At 55.8% G+C, this 25525-nt stretch overlaps 1 protein-coding gene across 1 annotated transcript in view; it reads right to left on the bottom strand.

Annotated features, from left to right (window-relative positions):
* Nucleotides 1-14524: 14524 nt before the first annotated feature.
* EGFR (epidermal growth factor receptor) overlaps nt 14525-25525 on the bottom strand; it is a 128112-nt gene continuing 117111 nt past the window's right edge. Inside the window, exons 21-28 of the mRNA XM_087821268.1 lie at nt 23521-23676; nt 22633-22708; nt 21413-21559; nt 20170-20267; nt 18351-18518; nt 17965-18012; nt 17162-17267; nt 14525-16465 (exon numbers count right to left, since the gene is read on the bottom strand). Coding sequence (XP_087677394.1) covers nt 16104-16465; nt 17162-17267; nt 17965-18012; nt 18351-18518; nt 20170-20267; nt 21413-21559; nt 22633-22708; nt 23521-23676 — 1161 coding nt within the window. The 3' untranslated portion in view covers nt 14525-16103. The remainder of the gene's footprint in view (nt 16466-17161; nt 17268-17964; nt 18013-18350; nt 18519-20169; nt 20268-21412; nt 21560-22632; nt 22709-23520; nt 23677-25525) is intronic.

Below are 25525 nucleotides of genomic sequence, written 5' to 3' on the forward strand. Positions count from 1 at the left end.
GTCTCGGGTGTCCTCTCTGTAAATGAGGACAGGGAGGCGCAGCCTAGTGCGGTGAATCGTCCCGGCCACCAGCCCGCCGCGGGGTGTCAGGATTCCAGCCTGTGTGTGTCCAAGGCCCGCGGTCTCCTTCCCAGTTAAGGCGTTTTTAAATCGGACAAAAACGGGCCGGTGGGGTGGGAGGTCAGAGGCATGCGCAGGTGTGGCAGGCAGGGGGAAGTGGGAATAGAGTAAAACACAGGAGGAGCCCTGGTGGGTGGCAAAACCTTGCAAGAAGTCTGTCTTTGCTCTTCAGAAAGGATGTCTCCACCCACAGACACGGGTGCGCTGCAGGGCGCCGGCCTGTGCCTGGGCCTGGCATTCCCGGATCAGCAGGCTGAGGGCGCTCGGCAGGAGGCCTTTGCTGCTCCGGAGGGTGCCCAAGGCCTGGCCTTGGCGGGGCTCCAGCGAGACCCGGGCCGGCCTTCCCAGGCCTCCATCTCTGCGGGCAGAGCCACCTGGCTCTCCTGTCACCTTGCCGAGACAGCCCACCATCAGAAAAGCAGCTGAGCCTTGTGCCAGGATGCCAGCTGGAACCTGGGGTGGGGTCTAGCACCCCTGGACACGATGGCCCGGCGCTGTCCCTGGAAGACGCTGGCCCTCGGCCTCCTCGGCGCCCGCCCCTCCCCTCTGCTCCATCCTGCTGGTCGTTTCTGGGCCAAACGAGGGGGAAGGCAGGAGGGAGGTGGGGGCGCCGGTGCCTTTGGTTTGTCTGGACCTGCCCACTGTTCCGCTGCCACCCGCGGCCAGCACCTTCCTCCAGAATTTCAGTGGTCCTCACATTCATTCCTCAAACAGAAATCCGGGCCGCTGCGTGTCCTTTGAACCTGTACTGCTTCCCGAGCTGCAGGGGGAGAGCCTGCAGCACCCTGGGCATCGCTCTGGGGCCCCTTACGGCTCTTGGCTTTCCCAGTGCCAGGGAATGCCAGGGAACAGGGCGGGCCACGCGGTGTTCTAGACCATGTTTGCTCTGAGTTGACAACATAGCCGTGCTTGTGTATTAAAGTCTGATCTCCCTCAAGATGAGCCCGTTGAAAATGGTGAAGCAAATTCCAGAAAATCGTTGCATATTTTTAGACAGGACCAAAGCACCCCAGGCCTAGGGTGGCGAGCCCTGGCCGGCGTGCTCGGTTGTTAGAGCATCGGCTGTGCACCGAAGGGTCTCAGGCTCAATTCCCAGTCGAGGGCATGCGCCTGGGTTGCAGGTTCTATCTTGGCCCCATCGGGGCACTTGCGGGAGGCAACCAGGCAATGTGTCTCTCACCGACGTTTCTCTCTCTCTCCCTCCCTCTCTCTCCCATTCTCTTTAAAAATCAATGGAAAAATATCCTCGGGTGAAGATTAACAATAACAACGAAAACCACGCCAATAGCTGATTTGAAACCCGCCGCCCAAGAAGAGCCTCCTCAGGTACCAGCCGAGCCGGCTCCCTTCCTTTTCCCGAGGACATAAAGCTCTGGCTACTGTGCCTCCAGCAGTGTTCCCTCTCTCTCGCTTTCTGCTCTAGATGCCCCGATTGCTTAGGTAGCGGGAGAGATTCCTCGATCTTGGGCGGGGGAGCCACTGCTCCAGCCCTGCTGGGCTCACGGTAGGCGTGCTGACCTTGGCCAGTGTCCTGGCAAATGAAATCCAACCGACCTCCTGGATTTCCTGATCCAAAGACACGAGGTTCATTTGGCGTTCCTATTTTTTCTTCTTCTTAAAAAACAACCATTTTTATTTTTTATTTTATTTACTTATCGATTTCAGAGGGAGGAAGGGAGAGGGAGAGAGAGAGAAACATCAATGATGAGAGTCATTGATCGGCTGCCTCCCCCACGCCCTCTGCTGGGGATCGAGGAGCCTGCAACCCGGGCCTGCGCCCTGACCGGGAATCGAACCTCGATCTCCTGGATCCTAGGTCGAAGCTCAAGCCCTGAGCCACGCCGGCCGGCTCCCTTGACCTCTCTAGCTCCCACCATCCTCTTGCCTGGAGCTTTAACTTGTTTTCTGGAGGAAGGGCAGCCATCCTGCAAACTAGAGCGTTGACAGAGCCAGCACAGTAAGGACGGAGGTAGAGTCTGGGCCCAGGAGGCGAGCACAGTCAGGCCTGGGCTCCCTCCCCCCGGGAAACCGGACGTGAGGAAGTTAAACACCTTCTTGTACAAGGCTTGGAAGTCTTGGGATTCGGGTTGTTTTCTGACCAACAACCTGGGCAGGTCTTTGGCGGAGGGGACGGTCTCTCCTGATGATGAAGGGCACAGCCGAAGGCTTGCGGGGCTCTGGAGGGTGTGCGAGCCACGTGGAACCCACAGACCCCCGGGGTGGGAGGGAGCTTCGCTCTGGCCCTGGGAGGAAGAGGGGCCTGGTCGTGGGGTTGATTCTTGGTGTGGGGGTGGCTGAGTACCATCCTGGCCGCCAACAGTGTCAGCGAGCCCTTCTCGGGAAGACCGTCCAGGCTGGGGCAGAGTCTGCCAAGACGTTCCAGACCCTTCCTGCCACCCCCTCCTGCCGATGACTCTGCCGGGAAGCACTGGAGAAGCACTTTCCAGGGTCGTCCAGGAATCACACGAAGCTCCCACCAGCTAAGTCCCAGGCTGCGCCTCGCTTTCCAGGCTCCGTGGGTGGCTGAGTCAGGCCCGGGAAACTGGACGCCTCGGGGCCGCTCAGGATGTCCCCCTGGGCTTCTCCCACCGAGGGCTGGGACGTGGGAGGGCGAGGAGCCTGCGAGGGCGGGTGTGAGCAGATGGTGTGAGGGCAGCGGGCGGGAGGGATGGGACTGAGGTGGGGAAGGGCCAACTGGGGAGCGAGCCAGGGACAGAAGCAGTCTCCAGGAGGGTGTGTGGTCCAGCCCCAGAGGCTCAGTCCTCTCAGAGTAAGAAGATGGGGGTGAAAATACCCCACAGACAGCAAAATACGGGCAAACACTTCTAGTTCCTCAGGGAAAGGCCTTCTGAGACAAGATGCCCAAAGCAAATGCCACGGAAAATGCGTTTAATATAAAAATGTTAAAATTATGCTTCCCCAATGATACTATTTACCATATTAATGTATATGATTAGAAAGTTGAAAACGAGAGTCCAAGATACAAAGTGAACTCCTGTAAGTCAATAAAAAGGAGACACCCCCCCCCACAGAAATGGGCCAAACAAAACTGGAGCGGGTAATAAAATAAGAGAAATAAACTCCCCTTTACATTTGATTTTACGTTTATTTATGCTTATTATGTGTTATATAAAATAAGCATATTTTATATGCAAATGTAAAAATGGGGAAGATGCTCATTTCACTAGGAAAATGCAAAAACCCCAAAGAAAGCCAACGCAAACACAAACCGGCCGCTGAAGCTCCATTACGTGGACGCAAATTGTAAAAGTTGATCATGTTAAGCATTGGCGGGGATGTGAAGAAATGGGTCCCTGAGACTCTTCTGGCAACTCAACAGTGTCTATTTAAATTAAGATGCCCTAGCATTTGACCAAGCAATTTCCTGTTGCAGTGAGAGCGGGAGGGAGAGAGACAGAGAAAGCGAGAGCCTTGGAAGGGTCACGGCAGGGCGCATGCAAAATCGTGTCCATTGGGAAAAGCCCGTTAGTAAGAAGACAGCTGCTTCACAAAGAAGCCCCGGGCACACCTTGGAGCCCTGTGCAGTGTTCCCATAGAATCAGCTACACGTCCACGGCATGACAGAGCCAGGTCTCCAAAAAGCATTGCTGAGGGAGGGGAGCAAGCTGCGGAATTATCAAAGGAGCAACAACCCCTCCCCACCAAACAAATCCACCACCATCGGCAATATTTTATTTTTATTTTTAAAAATATGTTTTTATTGATTTGAGAGAGAGGAGGGGGGGAGAGAGAGAAACATCCATGATGAGAGAGCCATGGATCGGCTGCCTCCTGCTCGCCCCCGACTGGGGATCGAGCCCACAACCCGGGCCTGGGCCCTGACGGGGAATCGAACGGAGATCTCCTGGATCCTGGGTCGACGCTCAACCGCTGAGCCACGCCCGGCGGAACAATATTTTATTTTTTAAAAAGGGTGAGCTCATGTAAACACATTCCACGGATATACGTGTTACAGGTCACGTACAAGGACTGCCCGTTGATTGAGGGACAGAAGGGGAGAGAACAGGAGTGACCCTGCTGTGGACCAGGGTGGGACGGACCGGGCTGGGGGGAAAGGGCTGGCGTGTCCGCGATACAGGTCGCGAGAGAGACGCGTGACGGGACAGCTCCTGCTGGGAGGGTCCGCTGGCAGCGTGCTGGTCATTTCCTCCTGCCAGTTACCCCTTAGATTATTGAGCTACAATTCCACTGGGCAATGAGCTTCCCTATCCTGGGCCTAAGGGAGGGACTGGACGTTGAGTGGAGAGGGGTGAGGTTACGCGAAGACAGGACTGTTAGCTCTGTTCACCCAACGCTCAGGAGCCCTGACTGAGGCCCATGGCTGCCCTGGGCGCCAGGTAGTAACGATGGAAATGATGCAGCGGCCCGGATTCCAAGGGGCCTTTTTCCAGGAGGGGGGAAATCCTCTACAATAGAAATTTCAGTAACAGTGTGATGGGTAAAGAGAGCGGTGCCGTGGGCTCCGAGGGCCCTGGCAAGGGCACTCGCCTACCTGGAGGGGCAGAGGTGGCTCCCTGGGTGAGTGACAGCTGGGTCCCGGGAGGAAGGTGGGAAGAGAGATGCACGCAGGGGCACCCACAGCCACTCAGCAGACGGAACTGGGTGGGGGTGGAGAGTGAGGAGCTGGGAGGGTGTAGCGGCCGGGTCAGGGGGGCTTAGGAGCCTGGATGTCCCTGCCATGGGCACACAGAGGGTTTAGGAGGTGAGAGCTGTGGTCAGGATGGGTTTAGACACAGAATCTTGGCAATGGTGGGGTTGGTGGTATAGTGGACGTGTTGGTGGAACCCATCTTCGGGGTTAAGACCAGTGGGTGGGCGGACCCAGGGTTCCACCGAGAGATGACACGGAGTATGCACTTCCTTAGAGTTCAGGATGAAGAGGGAGAGGAGGTCTGGGCTTTGCTGGATAATTCTAGACCCGCTAAGAGTATATTTAAGGAAATTCCTCCTAATCCTCTCCTGCGCCAACTCACTTCTAAAAACGCTTTGCAAATCTTCCTGTCGCTGGTGCCTGCAGCCAATCAACTTAAACACACTGTTTGGTTTCTTAAGCTTTAAAAACGTTATGTATTGAAACTTTGACCCGTAAGGGCCAAGACTTGGATTAATATCTCATTTAAAAAAAACAAGATCCAACTAGAAATCCCAGGTAATAAATAGTTGGGGCTCACCAAACGGTGGAGTTCCCGACTCTCACAGAGGCTCTCTCTCCTTTCCTAGTCTCTTGCATCTTAAAATAAAGAAGCCTTTCTGTTGTAGACGGAATATTTGTGCCCCGTTCAACTGACAGATTGAAGCCCTAACCCCCAATGCGATGGTACTTGGAGACGTGGGCTTCGGGAGAGAATTAGAGTTAGGCGAGGTCATGAGGGTGGGGCTCTCGTGGTGAGATTAGCGCCCTCATAAGAAGAGACAGCATTCAGCCTTCTCCCCTCTGTCTGTCATGCGAGGAAGACGCAGCCAGAAGGTGGCTCTGCATCCAGCAAGAGCGTCTCCCACACACGGAACCAGCCGGCACCTCAACCTTAGATTTCTCAGCCCCTGAACTGTGGGAAATAAACGTCTGTTGTTTCAGCCACTCAGTCTGCAGTATTTTCTCACGGCGGCCGGAGCTGACTAAGAGCCCTCACTCCGAGAGCTCTGTTATCCTAGGCCCGTGCATCCACCCCTGTCATCCAGGAACCTGTGCCCTCAGCCCAGAACGTCCCCTGCAAACCACATCCTCGCTGCCACCCACGGTGCATCTTCCTGCCATCCACACGTTCCCAAAAGGAGGGAGAGAAAACAGGATAAGAAATGGCTCAATGCTTTGCTGTGTGTGGACCACAGGGAAAAGCTATGAACTGACATCCCTGAAATTCTGTCCCAACGTGATTGCCAAAGTAATATGTTATGTCCTTGTTAAGAAAATCCGAACAGCTCAGAAGCAGAGAAAAGAAAAGTTTCCTTCTTGTCTCTTTATTAGCTCACGTTTCACTCCCTGCTCACCCCGGGCCTCTGCCATTAACAGGTTGACACGAGTATTTCCAGGTAATTTTCAGAGGTAAGCGCAGAGGTGTATGCACAGATGTAGGCTTTGTTTGAAAACAAAAATATTCAGCAACTTGCTTTATTTTATTTAAAACTATTTTATGGGGCCCGGCTGGCGTGGCTCAGCGGTTGAGCATCGACCTGGGATCCAGGAGATCGAGGTTCGATTCCCGGTCAGGGCACAGGCCCGGGTTTCAGGCTCCTCGATCCCCAGCAGGGGGCGAGCAGGAGGCAGCCGGTCCATGACTCTCATCATTGATGTTTCTCTCTCTCTCTCCCCCCCCTCCCCTCTCTGAAATCAGTAAGGACATATTTAAAAAAACCCACACAAAACTATATTATGGGGACATACTTGTAATATTGCTCATGGGTTTAGCCCTCCCTTTTTTAAACAACTGTACAGAATTCCATATTATGATGCTCCACGAGTTAATAATTTCCCTTTGAATGAAGTAAAAAGCTTTCCATTTTTTTCTGTATTATAAATAATGTTCTAGGGAACATTCTCATTTGTACGTATTTGTATAGTGGTTTGAATGTGGGCTCAGTCAGCTCGGGCTGCCAGAACAAAATAGCAGGGACCGGGTGGCTCACACAGCAATATTTATTTCCCACGGTTTTGGGAGCTGGGAGTCAGAGCTCAGGGTGCCAGCCTGGCCGGGTTCTGGCGAGACTCCCCCTGGCTCGCTGAGGGCTGCCTGCTCCCCACGTCCTGCCTGGGCCGAGAGGGAGGGGGCTCTGGTCTCGCTCTCTTCTTACGAGGACTCTAATCTGACGCCAGGACCTCATCTAACCCTGATTACCTTCCAAAGGCCCTACCTCCTACGGCCATCGCATTGGGGGTTCGGGCTTCAACATATAACTTAGGGGGAGACATGTTCAGTCAATAACATTTTAGTAGGTTATTTGCACAAGGGAAATTGTCATGTCAAAGGATACTCATGTTCAAAATTGCTATTGTTGTCCCAAAAGTTTATAACTCTTTCTGGTCCCACTGAAATGTGTGGTGGGAAGGGGTGAACATTTTGTTTCATGGGCCTTTTCTTGATTGTGAGTGAGGCTGAACATGTGTTATTATTAGTCATTTGTATTTTTCCACCATTTGTCCACTTATAACACTTATAAGGTGTTTAACTTCTTTTATGGACCCAACACAATTCTTCCTATTTTAGGACATTAATCCTTCACGTACCTCAAGAGGTTTTCTTCTCATATGAATTCGGACTTTTCATTACCGTTTAGTTATTTTTTCTTTATAATCTAAACCAATTTCTTTTCGGTGACCACATTGCCAATCTTTTCCTTTGAGCCTTTGGAATTTTGTTACGTGTTAGCATAACCCTCCCCTCCTAAGATGCAGAGCTATTCCCACCCGTCCACTTGGGTACAATGCTCTGATGACTTTGGTTTTTACGTTGAGATCTTTCGTGCACCTGGAATCTGTTTTGGGGCGTGACGTAGAGCTCCAAGCAGTTTTCCAAGGGATGGGATTTTTCTCCAAAGGCACTCACTGGGAGCCCCTCACCCCCCACTACCTGCGAGCACTGCCGCCGCCATTCGCCGCGTCTCCACGCGCACCTGAGTCGGCTTCCACGCTTCCCGGGTTTTCCCACTAGTGGTGTCCTGGGGCTGCACTGGTGCGGTGCAGCTTAATGATTGCTGCAGTTTTGTGAAGTGCGTTTTTGTACCATCGACATCCCTGCTCGGTTGTTTCCAAATGTCCTTGACCACCGCTGTGCATTTCCTGCACTCCACGTTGGAAAACCTCCGCGTCCTAAAATAGCGATTCGACATTTGCCTTTGAAGTGCGTTGACTGCGTCCTAATTAGGGGAGGACTGGTATCACGTTGTTTGCCGGTAGTTTTTATCGCGCGCTCTGCTACCAGTCAACGTAAAAAGTATAAATACGTTTCCCGCATACAATGTGGTATTTTTACAAGGTTCAGGCCTCATGTCCGTGTCATCTCGAGCCTTCTTTATGCCTAAGTAGCGGCTTATAGAGTTTCTCCTCAGCCTGCTCTTGCGCGTTAAGCTCGCACCCAGCTGCTTGTCGTTCCAGTTGCTGTTTTAAATAGGACTCGTTTCATGACGCTGTCTAATTAACGGTTGGTGGTATGTAGGGAAGCTATTGACTGTGTTTGCATATGGCCACCCTACTGAATTTTATTTGTTTTAATACTTTTTTCCAACCAGCTGTTTTGGAGACAGCAAATTTGTGTGAAGGACCAGAGAGGGGATACTTTTGGCTTTGCAGGTCTTGGGATCCCGTTGCAACCTCTCAGCTCTCCACTGGACTGTGGAAGCAGTCGCACACACACGTGCATGCATGCACACACACACACACACCTGCACACACACCCGCGTGCACACATACACAAGGAGAAGGCAGGACCGTGTTCCAACGCAACTATTTACAGAAGGGAGCTGCCGGCTGGGTCTGACTCTGCTGGCTATGTTCTAAAGATACGAATATGTATAAATAATATATTTTTCCTTGCCTCCGAAACAGGAGGCTTCAGAGGAGTGTTGACTACCAGGAGGGATGACAGTGACTCAGGTGAGAACAGGGCGGGGCAGGTGGGGCTGCTGAGTCACCTGTGCTTGGCCTCCCGTCCACACGCACCATGGGTGCAGAACCCGGAATGCTCATTGCTGAGCTCAGGAGGGTTAAGTTCCGGGAATGGGGTACAGGGCATATTGTCCTTCCCTTTGGAACCCAGTACCCACGTTTTCTGGCTCAGTCCAGGGCAGGAGAGAGAGATTCAGGCAGAACCTGCAGGGTGTCAGAGTGCGGGCCTGGCTGTCCACCCCCTCCCCGGGCTTGTGTCTCCGCCGGATGGGAGCAGAAGGCGAGGCTCTCCCTAGGTACACATTTATAAATCACAGTGTACACCCACAGGCTCTCTGTCATAGTCTGTTTACTGTCCCTGAGACCAGGGCAAAGTTCAGATGTGATTGTTTGGCTTTTCTACCCGAGTGTTTGAATGTCCTTTCCTGGGTGTGGAGGGAGGACCCCGGTGGCCTCGAGGAGCAGCTGGGACATCGGGAAGCCTGGAGGACCTGCGGGGGGCCCACGCCTGGGGGAAATCCAGAGCCAGGGCAGAGGAAATCAATCATCAGTCTCCTTCCCAGACCCTCCCGTTCTTGGGAAATCTCTCCTCAGAGTTATAATCACGTTTACAAGATTGGGCCCCAAAGCATAATCTCTTCCAGCTGCAGCCCCATCCACCAGGAGCTGCAACTAGAGGGATGGGTGCTGGGGCGTGTGCCCTGAGGCTGGGAGTAAGCCACGGTCCCCCTTGGGGATGACAGTTCGGTCAGGCTGCCTCGTTTGCTGAAACCTGCCCTTCTATAGATGGGGCTAAACCCCAATCGGAGGCTCTGGGCTCTGAGAGGCTCAGCCCTTCCCAGGGAGCCTCACAGCACCAGGGGTAGTCAGGGAGACCTGGGGGCCCGGGGGTCCTGAGAGCACCCCGATTTGCTTCTTTCTCAAGGACCTCGGCATCTGAAGTCCTGCTCCCCAGGAATCAGACTTTACTCTCAGCTCTATGTTTGTGCGTAGTGACTGATGATCTTCAGACTGGACACCACCAAGCAAAGCTGTGATTTTCCAGGGAGCGACGAGAGTCAACACTGCCTGCCTTAGGGCGGCTGGGAGCCCACTGAGCCCCCCCTGCTCTCAGGCCTCCTGCATGTGCCAGAGCCGGGTGGGGCATCCTGGCGCCTGCCGGGCGAGAGGGCAGCGGCCTGCAGGGCCCGGCTTCTCCCTCTGGGGTCAGAGTCTCCTGGGCTGTGAAAGAAGCCGAGAGCCCCGAGGACTATCCCATTAGGCGTCCCGGTGCTGGTCACCCTGGCAAACAGCCCAGTGAGCTGCCTGCGGCCTCTCCCTGCCCCCTGCCTGCCCCCCCAACCCCCAGCCCCGGGCATCCCAGGACCTCGGTCGCTGGCGCTGGGCTCCTGGAAGCCGCCACCTCCCCAGAGGCATCGTTGGCTTCATCGGGAAGTTTGCTTTTTCTCAGTGTTGAGTTTACACCCCCCAGGTCTCATTCTCACGACTGAAAAGGGGGGGGAACTCTAATCGCTTGCCTGTCCAAGCGCTTACAGGTAGGACCCGGCCTTTTACACCACGTTTGCGGTCATCGCATGAGAGCGGTCTCCTTCAGCACCTTGACGGTCAGTAGTGAAGTTGCCGAGATGAAACGCGCTACCTAAGAGACCCCACCCCACGAGAGTCAGGGGTGCGGAGGGAAAGCCGCCCAGGAGTGAGGCGGTGACAGCCAGCAGCCGAGCCTGCGGCCCTGCGACAGGGATGGCGCGGTTCATTGTCCCTCAGCGGGACCCTGCAGGGTCACAACACTCCTGCTCGCATGGGGTCTGGGGAGACAGAACCTTGCTCCTTGGCCACAGAACACCCCCCCCCCCCGGGGCCCTATGGGGCAGGAGAAACTATGAAGAAAACCTGGGAAGGACAGCTTTTGGGAGCAGGTGTGAGCAGGTGTGAAACGGCCACAGAATCAAGAGCTCTCGTCAGAATGCACCGCGCACCGCCCGGCCCACGCGGCTCAGCGGCCCAGCGTCAACCTGGGATCCAGGAGATCGAGGATCGATTCCCGGTCAGGGCACAGGCCCGGGTTGCGGGCTCCATCTCATGTGGGGCGTGCAGGAGGCAGCCGAGCAATGACTCTCTCATCATTGATGTTTCTCTCTCTCTCTCCCTCTCCCTTCCTCTCTCGGAAATCAATAAAGACGTATTTTTAAAAAGGAAAGAAAGTGGACCGCACACAGCCCGGCACCTGGAGGAACCCATGGAGCTGAAAGGGGCCTGTGTCCTAACCCCACTCACCAGGGGAACCTCCAGACATTCACCTGTGACCAGGCCTCTGGGGTGTGGATCGGGATAGTGCGGGAAGGTGGGGGTAGGGCAGAGTGAGTTTGGGAACTTCCTACTTTCTGCCCAATTTTGCAGTGTTTGAACCTGAGAGTGCTCTAAAAATAAAGTTTATTAATGAATTTTAAAAAGTTATCAGGAAAGAACATCTACAGGTCAGATATGATCAATAAGTAATATCGACATCGTTAACCAAGGATACAATATTATTCTTAGGAGGTACGAAAAAAGAACAATGAATAATATACATCTAATTGTTTAATACTCAGCCTACAATCAACAGGTTCTGATCCCACATGTAAACCATATAAAGAAAATCTTGCTTTTTTCATTTGTACAAATACTGCTCTCATCACAAAAACACTTGACAATGTTAAAAACGTACCGTGTCTAAAGCTATTGCTTGTTTCAAAAAGGAAGTTATTGCTGTCTGTGTAGCTACTCAGTTACATTGTGACCTCGAGCCCACAGGATCTCATCTTTCTAAGACATTCTGTTACACAGCAAGATTATTTTGTAGCCAAATTAGGTCAAAAGGTATTCTTTTTATAAAAGAAACAAGTAAATGCATCTAACAATGTATCTGCCAGGTGACGGGTGGGGACTCTTAGGACTTCTGAAAGGACAGCCTTAGGGGCTGTGCCTGCCATGCAGGAAGAGAAAACCACACGGATTGCTTTTCATTCCAGATATAACTTATGAAAAAGGTATGAAAAATGTTTCTTAAAGCATGAGTCCCCTTGTTTTTATGAAAGCCGTCCAACTGCTCAGGCAGTGCTCCTGATGTCTGCCTTCGGAATGTAATTGATGGTCAGCGTTTTCTTTCTCCTGGGAAACGAAGGCGCCTTGGCTGCCAGGGGGCGGTGGGCAAGCGGGCTGCACGGCCGCAGGAAGGCTCCCTGTCTCTACCCTAGGCCAGCCCGTCGTTAACGGGGTGCGGAGAAACAGCATCTGCTCTGCATCTCCCTCCTTTTCAGCGCTGGTTAGACCCTCTCCCCTCCAGAGCGCGGGCGACTGGCTGGAGCCCCCGCCCACCCAGAGCCCTGGGGCTCCGCGATGGATGCTGAGGTCTTCGCGGCTTAGTGCCCAGTCCCGAGGTTCCTACGTCAGCAAGGATTTGCCTGCAAATCCACACACCTGTGGCTGGTCCCGAGGTGTCACTTCTCAACCTTGGCTGGACATCAGAATGATTTTGGGAGCTTTAAAAAGCACGGGTTCTGGGATTCACCCCTAGAGAGTTGCATGGAATTGGCCTGAGATGCAGCTGGTCTCAAGATCTTTCCCAAGCTGTCCCAGTGACCTTACTGCGCAGCAAGGCTGAGATCCCCCCTCGGGTGGCCAGGATCAGGGGGGCCAGACGGTCGGCGGCTTCATCGATAGGGAGAGGAACAAAACATGCCAGACATCACAGGGCTCTGCAGGCGTTCCAGCCTGTACTGGCAAATGCATATCAATTGTAATAGACAAATAAAATGATCTGCATCCAATGCATATCAATTGTAAGAATTCCCATAAAAATAATTTGCAAGAAAATGCTCTGTTATTGCTTATTTTACATTTCCAGGGTCCACTGGCAGGCGAGTGGAGGGTGGTGTACAGTGGGACCTGTCTATTAGTGGTAACAAACAGTAATTCCTTTCCAGTAACAGCCCAAACAGACTCAGGGACCGGCTTCGGACCCAGACTGAGCTACGGGCGCCCTCCACCTTGTACAAATATAAACATAGGACTCTCCTTGTCCGGTGCCGACCTGAGCTCGCTCTGCAGCGACGCTGACACTGTGCCCCTTGGTGAGAGGGGGAGGCTTTTCTCTTGTTTCAATAAAACCCCTTTAACCTCGGTGTCCAACGACAACGCTCCTGCAACCTTTCCAGAGTAAACCATCTCCTTTTGTAGAAAAGAGAGTTCTCCTAAAAGCATACCTTCTGCAGTTCAGTGCTACATAAGAGGACAATATTCCTCAAAAAAGTTACAAAAATAGATTTACATGAAAAAGTCTCGTCTGAACGTGTCTGACGGTACAAAGCCTATTTCCCTCCCAGGGCAGGTGTAGAGGAGGCCGGCGTTCTGATGGGTTCGGTTTCACAGCCCCGGGAGGAAGTGACCAGAGCGTGGCGTGGGTGGTGACCGTGGTGGTGACCGTGGTGGTGACTGCGGGCTTCTCAGAAGAAAGGAATGTGAAGTGGGTGTTACGGGCCCTTCCCGCAGCCACCCCTCGGAGCCAGCGGCTCGTTCACTGCTGGAGGACACCCCGTTTCTATCTGTCTCACTTCTTAGAAAATGCAAAGGGTCCCGGGGCTTAGCGGGGCTCAGACGGGCATCTGCCGCTTCTGGGGCCAGTTGGCTGCTGGTGACCAGGAGTCTGGGGCTTTCGGAAAGGCCGCGAGTGGCCACATCCCAGCATATTAGGGACTGCAAGCTATCCCGCTGGTTGCCTCCGGGAACCCTTACTGCTCCCAGGGTGTTTTCTTCCGTCCTGACTTGGGGGCGTGGCACAGACCCCTGGGCTTGGACCACCGAGGGTGACCTCAGAGATGAGGGTTTCAACGCTGGTTCCGTTCCATTCACGTGGGGAGCCCCTGAGACGTTGATTAAGTTGGTCTTCCTTTAAGCTCACCTGGTGGGCAGTGAGGTGAGAACCTCCAGCCACCATCCTCCGACAGCCTTGTAAACGCGTGTGCGCCCCGAGGCCTGTGGCCAGGGAGTTCTGAGCGGGGACACCGTCGGTCGGCTGAGGGTCAGGTCTCCCCCACGGAGCTTTCCTTCCTCCCAGCGGTCCCCCAAGCTTCAGGGCTCCCCAGAATAACCCGGGGGAGCTGGGAAAAGTCCCTGGGCCCAGGCTGCACCTGAGATGAATTCAATGAAAACCTTCTCGGTGGGGGCCTCGGGGATGCCCAGGGCGGCAGCCCAGCTTGTCCAGCTCACGGTTCCTTTACATCTGCAGTCGAGGAGGGGGGGCTACAGCTCAGAATAAAGAACTTCCAACAAGGACCTACGCCTGGAAGAGCCATCTGTTTTACTTCACGAGGTGACAGAAGTATTTTCATAGAGTTCAATGACGGGGCCGCCTTAGAGATGATCTGAGAAGACGGGCACGAGGACGGCGGCCCGCTGAAAACGTCAGCTCCCGCCTCTTCCTCCCCCGAACCCTGCTGCCCAGGAGGGGCTGAGGCTGCGCTGAGGCTGGGCTGCGGAAGGAGCCGCAGGCAGGCCCTCTGCAGGGTCGCAGGACAGGGTACGAGCTTTGAGATCTGGCCAGTCAGGGCCATCAGATGGCAACACCGTCTCCCGGGAGCCCCGCTCCTGCCCGGCCCCCGCGGCCCCGGAGCTCCGCTCTCAGGCTCCGCGGCGTCTACAAGCCCCTGCGCCTCCGGGAACAGGTGTGGTGGTGAGAAAAGCAATCCTAAGAGAGTTTGGCAACTAGGTTTCATGCAGGAAAAATTAAATCCAAAGGAGAAGCAACAGCTTGAACCTGTCCTGCTGTTTTATTCTGTTAGAGTAAACTATTTCAAACTACAAAAATACTAGGATTTAACTGCTACAATGTAACTGGCTACACAGTTGCCCTCCCTCAGCGGTCCCCTGTGCCTTGGCAAGTAAGTGACAGTGGAATGTGAGACACTGTTTCTCAGCGCTGCATGAACATCCAACTAAATTACGCTCTGAGGTGAATGATAAAAGTGGTGTAAGGACAATGGCTTAAAAAGGCAGACTCCTAGAAATGCTGTTGGATGGTCTCATTTTAAATTCTGGTGGGGAATTTCCTACCTACCACCTGAATTCCACACTATACAGGACGCCAGCACCATGCCCGCCTGTAACGTGTGCCCACATGGGAGGGCTGAGTGGTGGCCTCGGAGCCTGGATCCTTTATTTAATGGGGCAAAGGGGGGGCGCTTCGGGGATGGCCTACCAGGGAGGGACAAAGTACCCTTCGAGTAAAAAACGTTTAAAGTGAAAGAAAAAGGAAATTATCTTCTATGAGTAGCCTAAACTAATTTTTTTTGGGCGGGGGGTGGAGAGGGGAAGGGAGACTCAATGAGTTTTAAGCATGGCTTCACTTTTGGTCTCTGGATGTGTGTGCACCCCCAGGCTCCCAAAGGACCGAATGGGTTTCCTTTGAGACTCAGATCTGGGGGGATATGTTCTTGGTGGGGTTTCTGCATCTTAATGAAAGGCTTCCGGTCTGAAGGCTACTGATTCAGCCGGGAGCCCACCTGGGCTGTTGGCTGTACCGTCTCCCCTCGCTGACGGGGGAAATCACACTGGGTTTCAAAAACAGTGGAATGGAAAAGACACGAGGAAGTCTTAGTGCTCATGAGAAGACGCTGGTGAACCCGTGGAGGGCAAGTACCAGGAGACACTGATATAAAAGTCATCCGAGGAGGACTTCTAGCTGTTTCCTCCTTGCCCGGGAAGGGGTTCAAAGTGGCTTATCCCCTTGACCCTGCCAGGACCGGCTGCCATCACCGTCAGGCCTGCGTAGCTCAGGGAGGGCTTCTCGTCTGTAACTGTCTGGCAGTGGAAGGGCCTCGAAGCAGAGACAGTGGATCAGGTGTCAGCTGAAGAGCGGCCCTTGCTCCTGGTCCCAGCCGGGCCCCCGCGACGCAGTGCAGCGAGTGCTACGTACGAACAAGTTTCTTCCTCATGGGAAAAGCCCACTCAGAGCAAGTCAGTAATGACCATTAAAAGTCCCAAAGGTCCCCAAGCAATACAGCTCCTTTTATATATGTAGCTTTTTCCCCCCCAATATACCTGATTGCAAGGTGAGCGTCTGCCCAGATGGACAACATTCTTGGCTGGATATCTTTTGTGGATCCTCACAGTGTGAAGACAGAGGGACGTCCCTGCAGTGTCCCAAAGGACACCCGAGCAGGGGCACTTCCTGGCTGGAAGGTGGGCCGATCAGGTGATGAGAGCGGATGCGGCCAACCCAGCCCAGGGGGCCAGGAGTGGTGTGGGCACGGCCGTCAGGACCGAGCGGCTGCCGTGGCTGGTCCTGGGGGCTGAAGAGTCTGGACTTGTGGTTGTTGGTGCCGCCGTGGTCATGCCCCAATAAATTCACTGCTGGGGGGGCCTACCCTCAGGTAGTCTGCATTTTCGGCCGTCGGGCCTGTGAAGATGCCATTGGACTTGGCCTCCCTGGGAAAGAAGTCCTGCTGGTAGTCAGGGTTGTCCAGGCTGATTTGGTGGCTGCCTTTCTGCACCCAGAGGGCAGGGCCGTCAGGGACTCCGTTGACGCCGGGGGGATGGACGGTGTTGAGATACTCTGGGTTGTCCACGGCGTTGCTGAGGGGGTTCTGGTAGTGGGGGTCTCGGCTGGGAGCTGGGTTCAGAGGCTGGTTGTGATAGACGGGGTTCTGCACAGAGCCTGCGGGCCTTTTGGGGACCGCCTGGTTTATGTATTCTGAAATTGGAAAGAGATAGGAGGCAATCAGAAAGCACCGTCCAGGCCCAACTCCATGCTTTATCCGAACCTCGTGAACTTTCTCCAGTGAGACAGCTGGTGACAGAGGGCGGGGCCTGCAAAATCGGCTGTGTCCTTTCCTGCACTCCTCAAAGCAATGGGCACGCTTATCTCTCACCCCTTAAAGTTCTCAGGACGCAGCCTGCCTCGAGGGGTGTGTGTGCAGGCAGGTGGGGGGTATCCGGGGATAAAGCTCAGGTTGGAAAGATACATGGGTCACAGGCCAAGAATGGAGCCAGGAGAGAAAACGGGATTGAATCCGTCACACACAGATGCACACACGTGCACACACACGCTCACTCATACACACACACTCCCACAGTGCTCACACACACTCCCACACTCTCCCACGTATGTCTAAGCTGTGTGCTCCGAAGACTAGAACCTCTGCAAGCTGATTCTGAACACCAAGCTTTGACACACCCCTGCCCAGCCCCGAGCTTGGCGGAGGCCTGGGTGCCACGCTGTCCGGGTCGTGTGTATCTGCCTCTCACTCCACTGTCTGCAAATATGCCCCTGTCTCGGCCTCTGGATCAGTCTGAAGGAAGCCACCAGCCAGGGCGCCGGGGCTGAGGCTGCCGCTGTGGATGCGAGGGAGGCTGCCGGGCATGGCTGTGTCCAGGACAAGCCGCTCACCTGGCACTGGGAGGAAAGTGTCGTTGATGTTGTCCTCAGTCAGGGCGCCGGTGGGGTCTGAGCTGTACCGCTGCAGGAAGCTGTCTTCCTTGAGGGGACAGCTCTGCTGGGGGAAGGAGACAAGGTCTCGTGAGCCGGTGAATGAAATCACCTGGGATCTGTGACAGGGCAGGGCCCCACTTGGCAAGTCTGCGCAGGCCTGAGAGTCTGCATTGCTAACATGCTCCCAGGATTCCCACGCTGCTGGCCCACGGACCACGGGGTGGTGCAGGGCCCGTCACTGTGTCCAGCAGGCCGTCTGCAAGGGCAGAAATGGCCTCTAATCTGTGCTCTTCAATACAGCAGCCACTAGCTACACGTGCGAGCAATTGAATTTTAAATTGCATTGGATTTTAATGAACGAACATTTAAATGTGAGTAGCCACATGTGGCTAGCGACTTCCCCGTTAGTAAGTGGGCGTCTAGATCGAGGCTACATGCCACCAAGCCTCAGCACCCTTGGAGGGCCGGGTGTCACCCCCAGAAATCCTGCTTCCTAGGTCCGGGGCAGGGGCCCCATGGTTTGCATTTGTCACCAACTGCCAGGTGACGCTGCAGCTGCTGGCCTGGGAGCCACATCTGAATAGCGCTGCAGGGAGGTGACAGCTCATTGCTGGCCTCGAGGCGGGGGTCAGGGAACCATGCAGGGGAGAAACCACGCAGCGAGGAAGACTGGATTCTCTGGGTTGATCTGGATTTCCTGGGTTTACCAGTGCAATGCCCAGGGGCGTTGTTGAGTTCGGTTACTGGGGCGCCACACCTACCCCGTTTCTGTCGATGCAGGCCACGGTGGAGGTGTTGCTGGTCGCACTCTGAAAAAGAATCGAGGGGTTTATGGACGCGCGCAGGGTCTCACCCCCCTCACCGAATACTCGAGGTGTCTGGAGAAGCGGAGATATTTAAAGGTGCTTCATTTCGCCCTGGCCTCGTGGCTTTAGAAAAACTAGGCTTAGTTCTGACCTAATTCTGTTCCTTAGTGAACCTAAAGAGTGATCCGGTGGTCATCACGCAATAAAAAAAGTTAACAGACTTAATCAGCTCAGTCTGAGCCTGGCTTCGCCCCTTGGGACCAGCGGGCCGGCTGGTCTCCGGGCGGGTTCCCTCGGAGGGGCTCACGCGGGGGCAGAGCCTGAGGGGTGGGGGTTCCTACCAGGGAGCTCAGGAGGGGCGTCCGGGAGGTGGAGGGGCTGTGGAAGAAGCCCTGCTGGGGGACCAGGTATTCGTCGGCGTCCACCAGGTCCTCCATGTCCTCCTCTTCCATCAGCGTGCGGTAGAAACTGGAGTCCGTGGGGCTGGGCAGGTGCATCCTCTCGTCGCCCTGGGTGAGGGTGGGAGACCGTTAGGGGCCCCGAGGGGCTTGGCTACCTCGGCCAGCAGCCTCCTGCTGGCAGGCGCCTGTGTGTTTGCCAGTTTAGTTACAGTGAAATTGCCCCGGTTCTCTTATGTACGGCTGCTTCTTCCCCTCCCCTGACTGGCAATTAAAACATTAAAAATGCCTCGATGTTTAAAAGCCCCCGGATGAAATGCGAACGGCTCGGAGGAAAGGGCAAGGTCCCGAGCAGCAGCCTTGGGTGGTGGACTGTGCTCTTAGTTGCTGCGATATTGTAGTTTGTAATAATATCCCACGTTTTCTCATTTGCTCGTCCTGGAGCAGGGCTCCTAAAACCCCTGGGATGTCCTAAGTGTAAGAGCCACACGGGTGTTTTGCTATGTTAATGGGGCAACTCCAGGTTTCCAGGAGAAGCGACCCTGTGGTTAGAGGGCTGGACCGGTCAGTCCCACCCCAGGTCTCTAGGGAGGGGACGGGGGCTGGAGATGAAATCAGTCACCAAAGGCCAATGGTTTAACCCACCTGCCTATGGAACAAGGTCGCCATAAACCCCACAGAGACGGGGCTCCGAGAGCTTCCAGGTTGCAGCGAGCGTGGAGATTTGCGCAGCGAGCGCGGGGATTTGTGCAGCGTGGCTTGCCCAGGGAAGACGCGCCTCCCCTCCCCCTCTCTTGCCCTCTGCACCTCTTTCTCCTGGTTGTTCCCGAGTTATTTACACCCTTTTACAGTAAGCCAGGGGTCTGACGAGCAGAGGGCTTTCCCAAGTTCCGTGAGGCACTCGAGCAAAGTAACGGAGCCCTAGAAGGAGGTCTTAGGAACCTCCGATTTATAGCCGGTGGGGTCAGAGCACAGGGGACAACCGACACCTGCACTGGGCGTCTGAACGGGGGGGGCAGTCTTGGAGGTCTGAGCCCTCGACCTGTGGGATGGACGCTGTCGCCAGGTGGATGGTGTGGGGACTGGGCTGACTCGTGGACACCCAGAGGTGTTGGAGAGAGGCTTGCCTGGCGGAGCGGGGAAGCCCGCCGCCCCGGCCCCCTGTGCGAGCACACATGCTGACCTGCTGAGGACCCCTGGGTGCTGTGCTGAGCACACACGCTGACCTGCTGAGGACCCCTGGGTGCTGTGCTGAGCACACACGCTGACCTGCTGAGGACCCCTGGGTGCTGTGCTGAGCACACACGCTGACCTGCCGAGCAGGACCCTTAGGCGCCGTGCAATGGATTCCATGTTACTTCCCTGAATCTTTAACACAGCCCTGTGAGCTTGGTTTTGTAACCTAACGTGGCCATTGGAGAGCCAGGGATTGGAAGCCAGTCTTGCCCAACACCAGAGCCCTGCTTCTCCATCCAAACGAGCGGAAACTCTGACGAGGTGGCACAGGAAGATGACACAGGATGTGAGAGTCGGCCTGGGCACCAGGGTTCAGAGAGGGGTGGCAAGTGGAGCTGGAGGGCACCACCAATGACCTGCACGGCGTTTGCAACTGGGCCTGTGCCTTGACCCAGATTTGCTCCAATGCACCGAGGACCTGGTGACACTGCCTGGGAGACGGTGCTGGGCCAGGATGGAGCCCATGGACCCTGGGTGCTCGTTACAGGGGACTGTCCCCAGCCAGGTGCACACTGAGGTCTGGTACCTGGATGACAAGGTAACGCTGGGGGTCTCGGGCCATCTTGGAGAATTCGTTGATCAGCTCGCGGAATTTGGGGCGACTGTCTGCGTCTATCATCCAGCCTGGAGATGAAATGAAGAAAAAAAAAAAAGGTGCCGTGAGAACCCTGACAGCAACGCTCAGGATGGCACTGCTTAAAGAAGGCGCTTACGGTGAGACCCTTTCCTACAGATAAACGCTGAGGACGCCATCTTCGCGATGGGCCTTCCAGTCTTGGCAACCCAGGGCTGCTGTGTTTAAATATCCTGGTAACGGGACACGTATGAGTCAGAGTGAGGCCAACACCCCAATGTGCTGCGCCTGCTCCGCCCAGGGCTGGCACCTTGGCGTGACCTCCGAGGGCTAGCACCACAGTGTGACCGGGGATCCCGGGGGTCTGCTCTGACCGCCGGTGCCTGGTCCAGGCTCCCCGAGGCCCCACTCTAGTCACCCTCGTCTACATCCACTCAGCAGTCGTGCCAGCTCGAAACCAGGCTCCCTTTAGGGAAACTTAGGGACTTTCTTTAAGAACCTGGGGGTTTGGGAAGTCCCCACCCCGGTGATCTCACGGGCCAGTGGGGTGTGTGCGTGTCCGCGTGCGTGCGCTTCAGCACCTCCTACGGAGGACTCCCTGCTAACCAGGCGGGTGCCTCGGCTGCGCAAGGACCTAGCCCCGGTCGCCACCCCGAGGGGCAGCCAGGAGCCGGAAGCCTCGTGCCTCTGGGGGCTCACATTTATTTCCTACCAGCAGGATGTCGGGCTATTTTTAGCCAGACGGTTGGGTGACCTCAGACTCCCAGCTTCCCCAGCCCCTAAACAAGGGAGTTAAAAATAGATGACCCCCGGGTGCAGAGTTCAGGGAGGCATTAATATTTACGTTGACTCTGCTCCCCGGTCCCCGCGTTTCCTCCTTGTGTACACGCTCAGCACACACGGAATGTCACCTCCGGCGCCCCCTGAACTCGGGATTCTGCTACTGTGACAGTGTCAACCGGGCCACACGCACTCCTACCAGGGCTGAAACGTTTACTGGCTACGCTGCAGTCAGGCCTCACGTATGTCCACGATGCGAAAGATTGAAAACAAGCCAGAAATACTGTTTTTTTGAGCCTTGTGTGGTTTCTTTGGGGATCTGAGGTGCCAGCTGTCTGACTTCCTAGGCACAGCCGGGCACAGCGCGCATCTCGCTAAGGCCCCGCGACAGGAGGGTGGCCACGGGGTCACTCACACTTGACCATGATCATGTAGACGTCGATGGTGCAGATGGGTGGCTGCGGGAGGCGCTCTCCCTTCTCCAGGATGGTCGAGATCTCGCTCGCCGGGATCCCGTCGTAGGGCTTGGACCCAAAGGTCATCAGCTCCCACACGGTGACTCCTGGAAGGACGAAGTTGTCACTTCATGAGTCAGTGACCACACACCTTGTCCTTAGTCATCACCGTTGATACTGTTTCTAACGTTTAACAACCCACGTGTCTGTTGTTGTAAAACTGCAATTCCAGTTCCCATCTCATTATGCAAGAGAATTAAAATTACCCTACATCGAGGCATATTGCAGAACTTTTTATATAAACCATATTGCAGTACTTTTATATATAAAGTTCAAACACCAGTTTGAACTTGGGGATTTTGAGAAAAGAACTCTTGGTCTTGATTTCAAAGAATGAAAAAAAAAGCCGTATGTAAACTATTACTATAATATAAAATAAACCCACACACAGAGAGAAAACAACAACAACAAAACAACAGAAAACACTGATGTGTCTGTGGTCTTGGGCAATGGGCTCGAGTGCGGGAAGCCTCAGTTTGCCTCTCTGTAAAGTGGGATGATGACCGTCTCTGTCTCCTAGGATGTTACGAAGGTCAAATAAGATAATACAACTGAAATGCTCAGACAATGTCAGGCAAATAGCGAGAGGCCAATAAATGGTGAACTTTCGTAACAACCACCAAGGCGCCAGGACCCAGCGAACGATGTAAATCTCATTACGCTGTGGGGCAGGAGGGCCACACCCTGACGGCTGCCCTGAGTCCCTTGCAAGAGGAAACGCAGAGATTACAAACAAAGTTATAACCTGGGGGATCTAATAAAAGACAAATTAGAAACGAAATTGCCCCCTGCTCCTTTGTTCACTTCACATCCGCACGAGAGGTGGGGTTGGGTTTGATTTCGCCGGGACGGGCAATTCCTAGGTTCCAGTCCGCTCTCCCCCGTCACCCCCTCTCCACAAGCTCACTGACAGCCAGTGGTGTTTAGCACGGTCGTCAGAGTCCATTTCCTGTGTCATGTTTTCTCAGCATAACTGACAGTCAGCAGCTGTTCTATTGCTGTTAGTCACTGTCTTGGAGAAAACACTTGGACGGCAGAGATACAACGTAACTGAGCGAACAGCACGACCCCGCTCGGCCCCGGGCGGGTGTCGCCCATCGGCATCGGGGCTCCGACTCACCGTAGCTCCAGACGTCACTTTGGTGGGTGTAGATTCGGTGTAAAATAGATTCCAAGGCCATCCACTTGATGGGCACCTTGGGATGAAAAGAGAGACAGCAATAAGACAGCTATCAGCTTCCCTCTGCTGAAAACACTCAGTCTCGCCGGGACAAATGGTGACAAACGTGGGGAAGCCAGGCCCCCCCATGCCCCAGGCCACGTGCTCTCCCAGGAGGAGCGGGGTTCATATCGGCCGAGAACAGGGCTGTTCTATTGGGCCCCAGAGCTGCAGCCCAGCCTTTGGCGTGTGGGTGTCCCGGTGAGTGGGGCGCATGCGTCGGCAGCTGGGGGCCCTGGTTGTGCCCTGTGGTCCTACCCACCCCGTGTTTGTGGGTGTTTGCTGGGGCCATGTAGGCCGGAGTGAAACCTGCGAGGGGTACGGCTGATCCAGAGCTTTCTGGAAGGCCTCCCTGCTGGGGGAGGGCCCCCTAGAGAGCCCCCAAACCTGTCAGAGCGGACAGAGCAGACTCCACCCCTACAGGTGCCCAGAGTGCGTCACTGAGACCCTGGGAGCTCTGGGGACAGCTCTGGGGGCCTCCCTTATTTCTGACAGGTTGTCCCAGCCGCGTGCCACCAAGCCAGCCCTGACATCTCCCAGCTGCCTTTCTGAGGGCCGCTTTCTCCCGCCGGGTGACGCGGAGAGGAGCCGAACGCACGGTTACCGCCTTTCACTCTCTGGATGTGCCAGGAACATCCTTACCCTCCCCCAGCAAATCCTGCCCCCCAGCCGCCCGGCCTGCAGGGCAGAAGACCCAGCGAGAGCCAGGCGGAGGCGGCCGCGGCCGCGATGTCGCTCAGGACGTCCCGAGAGCGTCCCCCAGAAGGCGAGCCGGTGGCCGCCCCTCACCTTGCCCCCCTCCGCGTGGTACTCCTTCTCCTCGGCGCCCAGCAGCTTGGCCAGCCCGAAGTCCGTGATCTTGATGTGCTGCGGCGTCTTCACCAGGACGTTCCTGGCCGCCAGGTCCCGGTGCACCAGCCGCCGCTCCTCCAGGTAGTTCATGCCCTGAAACACGGCCGCGTGAACGCGACGAGCGGCTGACTCAGCGGCTCCTCCCCGCCCAGGGACGCGAGTTTCAGACCCACAGGGACCACGCGGGGGAGGCAGCCGCGGAGCAGAGCGCCACCGTCAGGTGCCGCCTGGCCGCTCGCCTGCCGCAGGGCTGAGCTGTGCCGCCCGCGGGCACCGGCTCCCCCGCGGCGAAGGCCGCTCAGCCCGGCTGGGGCGCCTCCCGGCCGCCGCCCCTGCGCCTCCGTCCAGTTCATCCTCTCTCGCCCCCCTTCCCTCCGCCCGTAACGCGTTCACTGCGTCAGCACGCACCCCTTTCGGGTTTCGTTGTAATTATCCTCACTGGAGGATATTTTTTCCATTGACCTTCAGAGAAAGTGAGAGGGAGAGAGGGAGGGGGAGAGACAGAGAGAGAGACGCACCGATTGGCTGCCTCCCACACGCGCCCCAACGGCACGGGATGGAACCTGCAACTCAGGTGCGTGCCCTTGACCAGGAACCGAACCCACGGCCCTCTGGGGAGCGGGCGCCACTCTACCCACTGAGTCCCGCTGGCCAGGGCAGCACACGCGTCCCGAAGGCGGCCTCTGTGGCGGGCGCTGCACACACAGTGCTAACCGCACCCGGTGCCCACGCGCAGGGACCAGCCGCCCTCGCCCTTCTGCAGAGCTCATGGTATCCCTGTGAGTTTCATGGACGCCACAGGGGGACGCCCGAGGGCGCCTCGGCTTCATCAGGCACCTTCCCGGGCTTTCCCTCTGCCTGTTTAAACGCCTGTCGGAGGACCCGATACACCGGACACACTTCCACGCAGGTCTGTCCGAGAACGGACGGACGCACGGACGCGTGAGAACAGCCGCGGGCGGTCCTGACCGCGCACGAGGTGCCAGGCACGTGCAGCCTCCTCTGGAAGGTTCTGGCAGTGACCGCACCCGCAGGACGCCCCGAGAGCCGGCCCCGGAGGCCCAGGGGCTAGGGTGGGCTTCACGGCCAGGCCCACTGCGCCCCCAACACCACTGTCGGGAAAAGCTCCCGAATTTCCTGCAGGGCCTCCGAGGTAAACCCGCCTGCTGGCTCGAAGGCCGCTTGGGATGTGAGGAAACCCAACGGAACCAAAACAAAGACCAGCCGCCCAGCCGCTGGCCCTGCGCCCGAGCAAGGCCTGGCCGCCGTGTCAACCGAGCACATGGGGCTGAGCCCCGCCCGCCCCGCGGTCCTTAAGGGCCGAGCGAGGGGGCGAACCCGGATGTTTTCTCAGAAGCAGCTTGGGAAAGGGGAGGAGAGGGCAGTTTCCATGTTCCAGAGCCCACAGCTAACCGGCCGGAGGACTTCAAATCCGAGATAATTTTGGCACAAGGAGATTAGACTCGTTTGAACTTAGCAAAAACGATATTCATCGGTCTCTGTCCCACACTCTGCAGGCACTTTGAAGGGGACCTCGGTGCCCGGCGGGTTACAGTTTAACCAGTCGCAGATAAGAGCCGCGATATTGCCCGTGAACTCTCAGAATCCCAGCGGGGACGCGGCAGGGAGCCGTATCCGCAGAGCCTCCCCGGGGCCTCTCAGGAAACTCATTTCCTGACTCCAGATCCTCACTTCACTTTAGCTCAACGTATTTATTTTTGTTAATCACCGCGGGACGGCTGGGGTAAATGCTGAGATACTGAGGTTAAAGGGAGTTTGAGGAGCCAGCCTAGAACCTCGCGCGTGAAAAGGGCCTAGGGACACCCTGCCCACGACTAGAAAGATTTTCCTGGCAGGGTGGCTGTGTGGGACATTTACAGACTGTTCTCCCAGGGGCTGCCCAGCCCACGGCCCGGGGAGGAGTCCAGGGCGAGAGAGCCCA

This window comes from Miniopterus natalensis, chromosome 10 (assembly GCF_054644295.1).
Source record: "Miniopterus natalensis isolate mMinNat1 chromosome 10, mMinNat1.hap1, whole genome shotgun sequence".
Lineage (NCBI taxonomy): Eukaryota > Metazoa > Chordata > Mammalia > Chiroptera > Miniopteridae > Miniopterus > Miniopterus natalensis.